Source organism: Hippocampus zosterae, chromosome 13 (assembly GCF_025434085.1).
Source record: "Hippocampus zosterae strain Florida chromosome 13, ASM2543408v3, whole genome shotgun sequence".
Lineage (NCBI taxonomy): Eukaryota > Metazoa > Chordata > Actinopteri > Syngnathiformes > Syngnathidae > Hippocampus > Hippocampus zosterae.
In genome coordinates, this window is record NC_067463.1 from 13,258,657 (window position 1) to 13,267,474 (window position 8,818).

Consider the following 8,818-nt stretch of genomic DNA (forward strand, 5'->3'; position numbering starts at 1 on the left):
TGCTTTCCAAGTCTTTTCAATTTACAGCAATCTTTGAATTTCTGCGTGTTATTTCTTTTGCAGTTATTTGCTTGGTTGGCCTTGGACTGGTCGTGTTTTTCTTCAGCTTCCTGCTTTCCATTTTCAGGTCGAAGTATCACGGATACCCTTACAGGTAACTACACAGTCAACAATCTATTTTATGGATCAGTCATTTTATAAAGTTTAGGGTAGCATGCAGTTAGTTACATAAATCAATGAGATTGCGTCCAAGTGAATTAATTTGTCATTTAAAAAAAAGCGTGCTGAAGCAGAATCCTCCTACCACATTTTAGAGGCCTAAAGTCCTTCTGTCGAGAGACCATCTGTGACATTCTGTTGTGCACTTTACGGTCCTCCTGAATATAATCCTGAATGCTTTCATTGCTGATCAACCCCCCAAAAAAACATCACGTAACATTGAGTCAACACTGGATGAAGAAACAGTACTGGAAGCTGAAAGCATACAAAGGCAAACACAAGTAATGATTCCAGGACCAATAAATAGCCGTCAAAAGGGCTTGAATCCTCTTGATGCATGTGGCTTCAGTAACTACCACAGCTTGATGTTCGCCTGAAGGACTTTTAGTCTGACTGTTACCAAGCGAAATCAATGCAGTGAGGAAAAGCATAGCTATGGCTTGTGAAAAGGGGTGTTTTGAGTCAAAAAGCCTGAAATTATGGTGATGTTAGGAAAAGCGGGACCGGTAGAAAAGCTTTTATGTTGCTGATTCTCATCATTTTTGTTGTGTGCTTGGTACGCTTCGCCTTCATGTGTTTTATCTTGTGGTTGAATACAATACAATACAATACATGCTGATTTATATAGCGCTTTCACAATGCTTAATAATAAATGATTTATACATATATACTGTATATATATACAGTATATAGTCACTTTAATCTGCAGTCCATTTTCAACCTAAATACAGTGCGAGCTCTCAATTCAAACAAAAGATTTTCCATGAAAAACACGGATTTAATTATTTTCCCCTGAACTATTTAATTTCAATGCCATTGGACCGCAAACTGTATTCAATATTCAGTTTCAGTGGTTTTATTTTTTTTGTCAGTAATATGACTTGCTGCACTTATCTGTCCTTCTCACTGTCCGCCTTGCCTGTTTTATACTACAACCCCCCCCCCCCCCCCCTGTCTTTCAGTTTCCTTATTAAGTGAAAACAAGGAACGGTAGCTCATTGAATGGCCGAGGTGGTAAGTGAGTGAAGTAGACCACATACTTGAAGAGGCGGAAAGCAGCCTTGCTGTTGGATCTCCAATTCATATTGTAGGTTTTATGTTATTTAAATAATTAAATAAAAGTAAATATTATAATAACTGTAAACAGATAATTATTGGTAGTATTGTTTTTGTTCTTGTCATCGTGGTTGTTGTTGTTGTTATCATCTCTGCTACCTGAAAAGAGAAAGCTCTTACAATGGAAAATAAAAGCATTTGTCAGAACTCGGTGTCTTCGTCATTTGTTAGGATTTCTGTTGGCGGTCAAGCAATACGATATACTCACCATACATACTGATGCAGAAATGATGCACAATTTTCTCGGCATCATATTTAAACTCTTGAAATATCTGACCGGGGATCAACTGGTTAGCACGTCCGCGTCACGATGCAGAGGTGCAGGGTTTGATTCCGGCTCCGACCTTCCTGTGTGGGTCTTCTCCGGGTGCTCCGGTTTCCTCCCACATTCCCAGAACACTCATGGCAGTATAATGGAGCGCACTAAATTGTCCTTAGGTGCGTTTGTGAGAGAAAATGGTTGTTTTTCTTTGTGTGCCCTGCGATTGGCTGGAAACCAGTTCAGGGTGTCCTCCGCCTACTGCCCGAAGACTGCTGTGACAGGCTCCAGCAAACCCGTGTCCCTCGTGAAGATAAGCGAATTAGAAAACGGTTTGATGGATGCAATATCAGCCTTTCTTTCTTCTCTAAACAGTGTGAACAAAATCTCCTTAAGTAGATGTTTTACAGGTTTGAACATTTTTGTTGTTTTCTCAAGCTGCTGTTGTTGTCAAGTCCACACACTGTCCATGATGTGACAAAAAACAAGAACAATGAACGTGCGCTTTTAATTTCATGGCAAGAATCATTGCTCCAGCTCCAGCCGCTCAGAAATCTAATTTGCATTGCACAAAAATGTGTTTGCCAACTTTTCTGCAAGTGGATTTCGTTTAATTTTCAACTGACTAAGACCCTTGAGACATACTGAAAAAAAAAGCATGCATGAATTATCTGTCTTGCGCAGTATCCAGTGAAACACTGAGTGGGTTGTGGAGCATTGAAACCATTTATGTAACTGCTTGCGAGTGGGCAAGAATACCAGTGGTGTGGCAAAAAAAACCCCACTATTTTTGACAATTGTTAGCAAAATATCCCCTATTGTTTCATTTAAGCCTCAAATCTTATAAAAGACTACACTACCAATATGCAAAGGCATTTGCAAACACGGCGTACAATAACTTTGAGGCTTTTGATCTGTTCTGGAGTGCTCAAACCAGCAGCAGCAGTCACGTAACCATGTGCGCGCCTGTCCTCCAGGTGCCAATGTTTGTGCCATTTCCTGGCTCGGAGGCTGACAAGTACTCGGTCCAGTCTCACGCTAGCTTGACCTTCCACCGGGGCAGCCGAGTCGAGTTTTTCCATCACAGTTGGACTTGAGTCGATTGTGTTGTTTTATATTTGTGAGCGCTAATATACGAGTTTTGAAATCTCACTGGATGTTATTGTGCAATAATCTAAGTTTCTATAGAAGAATATACTATATATTTCCATTTTTTGTGTAATTCTGGGTACCCCATAGCACCCCATCGAAGAATTCTAGGACATGGGCCTCTGAAGACCACACTGTTAGGTGTATCTTATTCACAGATCCAATGAAGACATAAAACAAAGTGGATGAGCAATCTGTTTGTGGCGTCTCCTTTTTTTCCCTAAAAGGTACAGTATTGGTAAAGAATTGAATTGTTAAACAGACTCCAAAATGATATTGTGATTGTAGAAATTCAATTCCCATCACCACCATTAATGCCGATATCATACATTTGCAAGTTTTGGAGTGGCTGCATTCTCGTCGGGGTTCGTTCACGGTCACAAACGGTCGCCGGGGAATTTGGAACATGCTAATCTAGTTGCATTGATGATGACATTTTCCCCAAGCTCCCCCTTCATCTGTTGGCCTTTTTAATGTGGGGAAAATAAATGAAGTGAAATGTCACATACAAAGGTGACTAATATCAAATAGAACAAAATCAGTATGGCTATTATGTAATCATTAGCTCCTGTGTTCATAGTATGTATGGAAAGCATGACATTCACCGTATACATTATAAGATACAATATGAATTGACTGACTGACAGCCAAGTATCAAATTGCAAACTATCTCTGCAATCCTTAAAATGGAAAAAAAAATCTTTGTGTGATGGCAACTGAAAAGCATTTGTTGTGTGTCAGTGGTGCACTCCGTTGAACTCCTTGAAAGGGCACGCGAGTGCAGAATTGTGCGCCTATATAAATTAAAAAGAAAACTTTTGAGAGAAGTCAAGACTGCCAGAACAATCAATGCAAAGATGGAGTGCTGAATTTATGGAACAATGTGAAGCGGAGCTCCTTCGTGGCAAATAAACAGAACACGGATGCTCGTCATATTTTAAAGGTAAAAGGTAACAACAACAACAACAACAAAAAGTTCAGATTAACTGAATGCCACACCCAGAAAAAAATGATTTGGGGGCTCACTTTATACTTGCATTTTCTTCCCCTGCGCTTTCACAGGTGGGTCTCAAATATATCATCTGCACTAAACGGGGATTCACAGTAGCTGCTTTTTTGTCCACAGCTCCCTCCAAATGCCAAGACCTGAAAAGTTCAACAAACGAACTTTTGCCACCCTCCTTAGAGGCATTTTTTTTTCTTGGCTTGCTGCAGGCTGCCATGTGCTGCGTTTCTGACTCTACTTTGCTGTGACCTCTGTGCCAGCATCCTGTCGAGCCTGACAAAGTTAGTCGAAAATCCTGCCGTTTGTCTCTTTAAGGCCTTATGCCACCTCGCTGTGGAGCCTGCTCTCATCTCGATGAGGGGTCGTTTGGGACATAATTCAGGATCACCTTTCACACTTACTGCGTAAAAGCTCTCATACACACGACTGAAATGTTTTCTGCCCATACGCGATACTAAAAGCCTTTCACACAAACTAGTAAAACACTCTCACACATAACTCAATTCAAAATTAGCCCTCACATACAAGTTAAACACTCACATGCATCTGTCAAGTTTTCACAGGCACCTGTCTAACGCTCTCACCACACTTGTCAAATGCTCTCACACACACACACGCACACACAAACACTTGTCAAACACTCTCACAACTCTTAGAACGTAGTTTGTATGTCAAATTATATACTACACAAACAGTACTGGTAACCCAGCAAATACAATTAAAATCATGGTCAGGATGTGTAGTCAGCAACAGTATTATGAGAGCATTTGACAGGTTGTGTGAGAGCTTTTGACAGGTGTCAAATGTGAAACAGCATTTGGCAGTGTGGGTGAAAGTCTTTGACGAGCGTGTATGAGAGTGTTTGACAGGTGTGTGTGAGAGCATTCGACAGGTGCATGTGATAGAGTTTGACAAGTACCGGTATGTGTGAGAGCATTTCACAAAGGGTGAGAGTTAATCCTGAAGCATGCGAGTGTGAGTGTGACGAATCCACCTGAGAGCCTTTGAGTATTGCGCATGAGGGCTTTACTAACAGCCCCTCATACACCACATCAGTCCATGCACACTTTCTTCAGGCCGCACGAGTAATTATCGTCTGGGTGCTGCTGCTTCGGTTGTTGTTGCCGTTAGGTTGCATCACTGTGTCTGTGTGTGTGTATGTCTGTGCACAATCACATGCGCAGCATTTGGGCATCATTGTATACAAAGAGATCCTCTCACATCCTACAACGACAACGAACAATTTCATAATATGAAAGACTTGTGAATTGTGTTACTTTTTAAAAATATGTCAATATGTACGCTATTCAATGTTTGTCTAACATTAGCTTCTCTTCTCCCTGTGTTTGACATCCACTGTCAAGGTATGACTGAAGGACAGACCCATTCCACTCGACGGGGTTGCATCGAAACGGTGCAATTGAATGCATTCTTTTAATCGACACTCACGGGCCACAACCATCGATCTGCACATTTAAAAAAAAATCTGATTCAGCCTTTTATCCAAAATCCAGCCTTTACAAATATGGTTATTTAGTTGTTTTGTTGTTGTTTTTGTTTTCCATTATTGGCACACTCACATAATATTTGAAAGAGGTTTATGATGGTTAGCTGTATACATCCGCTTCAGTATTTTTTTTATTATTCTTTTTATTTTTAACTGTGGGTTCCATAAAAACATGTCAGGGCCTTATTTGATGCGGTGATTACACAGTGCCATTCCGTTTCAAACTACAATAATTAGCATACGGTATAATAAACACTGTCTCATAACCCAGTAATGCGCATGGAGACGGTGCACGCCTGCTGTATCTAATCCTGGATTTCCATGTATCATTGGGTCATTTATTGACTAAAATATGGTAATTTCTTTTAGTGATTGTCAAGCACGCACGCATGATCTGAAAAATGGGGATTCGGATCAATTTTTGTAGGAATAGTTTTGTTTTCTTGTTAAAGTATTTACAATGTATTTCAATGGGAACAGAGAGTGTGTTTTCGAAAGTTTTGAAAGTCCGTTTTGAAAGAAGAAAAACTTCTGTCATTTACTTCCCACTATACAGTACTGTATAATCTAGATGCAGTTAGCATGTGAACTTGGTGAGATCATAAGAGTTGCATTTCATTTGATTCAATAGTGCGCGGCACACTGTTCATATCCCGTCTGTACTGGCAGCCTTATGAAGATAAGAATGATCACTTTTGGTTTCTGATCTGGAAGTTATATCAGTGGAAAGGTCCAGCCATGGACCAAGACCCCTGCTACAGTAAAGTAGTCCAAACATACAGTGTACCCGCTAAGAAAGTTTAAATCAGTGCACCACACAAGCCCAAGGCCAACAACACCCCACTTTCCATTGCCTAACAGAACCAACATCAAAGCACAAGTCCCTGCATGCTGGGTCTAAATCCAGCAACATCAACGCTTCAAGAATCTTCTTTGAAATCCCATCTCACATGTCAGCTATTTCCAACAACCCAAGACTCCTAATAACCCCGTCGTTTAGGTCGTAAACAGCAACAGCTGGCTTTTGGACTTGAATCTTTATTTTTCCTTCTTATCTTTTATGCCATATAACGAAAATAGATGTGACTCTAATAATCAAGAATGAATATGTGTTTTCCTCATTTACAATGGCCTGACATAACCCTCCAACGGATGTCCCGCCTGCTAGCGTTTGGGCGGATGGCTCCTCCGCTCCACGGGTCACTCTCTAACGCGAGAAAGGCCGCGAATAAGCGTGCCAGCATCACCAACTCTCCCTCCCGCGGCGAACCGGATGCCCCGTAAGCCCACCACTTTTGTTTGTTTAAAAGATTAAGCCACAGTTAAGTAAGTGAAGTCTAGCACACACGGGTCATCACCGAAACCTCTAACCTTTCAAGCCTTTGAATGAGAGCAAGAACTTGTCATCGTAGTCTTCCCAATCTGCCGTCGCAATAGTTGTAAAAAGCACTCTTGATACTTATGAGGGATCTGTAATTTCCAACCTGTGCACATGTATCTCAGTATGTCCTTTTCATGACAGTGAGATGTGATTTCACTTGGATGGAATGTTTACTCATAAACATAAATGTTATCATCAATCTGCATTGTAATTCCCCTGGCTGCTATTCTGCCAGTACGGCTCCGTAAACGAATGCAAACATGGATCGGTCATATGAACACTATTGGTGCTAGTTGAGGCGCAACCATTTCTTTTTGAAAGAAGGGAGGGTCGAAGTGAGTGTACATTTTAAAAATTGTTTTTTGATGATTTATGTATACAATTTGAATGTGGTATTGATAGGCTTATTGCCAATGGCCAATTAACCAAGGAAGCAGCTGCCACACCTGGCCACCTTTAAGACAGCTTATGCCTCTATGCCATCACTCCTATCCCTCTGTGATGGTACCACAATAAAATATCATGTAAAAAAAACAAAAAACATTCCAAAAAGCCAAACACAGAATCAACTTATGCTGTTTTTTTTCCTCACATACATACAACACCCATCCATCCATTTGCAATTGCAATTGTTTACCCTTGCATCCTCACTAAGTGATAAGTGGACTGGAAGTCAGGCCAATAAACCATCTGCGACGTAAAATACTGCAGATCACACTCAACCATCAACAGTCTGTTCAGCTTCACTCTCAATTTTTGTTGATTTCTTTTTTCACTTCCTATTCAGTATGCAGCAGATTCCAGTCACATCTCACCCACGCCTAGAATAGGCTATATGATAAGTATAATAGTTGCTGATTGGTAATAATAATATGTAGCAGGAATTCAATTTATTCCACCCATCCTTTCCCACAGGACCGGTAGCATCGAAAGCTTCAATCCATCCCCGCAAACAATTACGCATCCCCTCTGACTTCAAAGCTCAACATTTGCAAAAAGTTAGTAGCCATCCTCCGAGCGAGCGCTGAGCTAATTTTCTTCCGCAAACAAACTGTCAAAACACACATGGCATACAACAACCAGAGGGCTCTGAGATCATCATCATCATCGACGTAGTAACTTTAAAGCCAAGTGCTTATTTAGGAAAGAGACCTTCAAAGGGCTGCCTTCAAAGTGCTTTTAATTATTACTCCGAGACTCACTGAGTCTCCGCTGTCTGTCCTGCTTTTGCGCTAGTTCGCTTTGCCCACTTTTTGTTGTTGTTGTTATCATTTTTGGCCTATCGCTACGACCTGCCAGATTTTTATGAAGTCAGGTGTGGAGGAAGCAAGACCCCTTAAAATGAGCTTTGGATTGTATTGACACTCAGTGTCTTTTACTACACTTACTAATGAGGTTGAAAAAAAATGATGGAAACATACAGTACGCTTGTGCATCAGTACTTAAGTGGCTGCCGGACCAGGGTAGCATTTGCAAATAACAGCTTGGACTAAAACAACCACACAATATATATATACAGGTGTATATATATATCTTTTTTAATGGGTACAGGTGGTACTACCCTCTGCTACCAGTTGAGAAGTAAATGTCTTGCGTAAGCATGCAAGAATAAGTTTAAGGAGAAGCAGGCTGCACATTGCAGTCTGCTATTGAGCATCACCAATTTACATGATTGCTTTATGCTTTATTTATGCTATCTCAGATTCACAGATGGATAGATTTTATTTTGTATTTTTCTGCTCCAAATACTTCCAAAGGGTTCTCAGTGTACATTGCTGTGTATTTGTCGTTTATTGTTTTTATTGACTGTACTTATTAGAATACACCATGGGGAAATTCAACACACACTTGCTATATACGTATTTTTTAATCAAACTGACAGAGAAGCAAAACCACACTCTCATTCAAATGACATGCTCAAGGGCATCTCACACGTAGACAGGATGCAGACGAGTATCTCTCCGACCAAGAGTTGCAATTTGTTTGGCCAAAAGCATAATCCAAACCACGTTTGGCACCGATCCAGCAGCCTCTATTTCCTCCTAAATCCTTGCAGATTAGCTACTTCTGCACAAATTGCTCTACAGGCACTTTGTTTGTCATTTCCCTGCTGCGAATAAACAGATTTTCCCAAGACACTTTTTTTGTTGTGTAAAAACATCATAAATATCTACGCTGTCA

The 8,818-nt window shown here is 40.6% G+C and overlaps 1 protein-coding gene across 1 annotated transcript in view; it reads left to right on the forward strand.

Moving 5' to 3' along the window:
* Nucleotides 1–1,482, forward strand: part of tusc3 (tumor suppressor candidate 3) — a 40,715-nt gene extending 39,233 nt beyond the window's left edge. The window contains exons 9-10 of the mRNA XM_052083561.1: nt 64–154; nt 1,182–1,482. Coding sequence (XP_051939521.1) covers nt 64–154; nt 1,182–1,197 — 107 coding nt within the window. The 3' untranslated portion in view covers nt 1,198–1,482. The remainder of the gene's footprint in view (nt 1–63; nt 155–1,181) is intronic.
* The last annotated feature ends 7,336 nt before the right edge of the window (nt 1,483–8,818 follow it).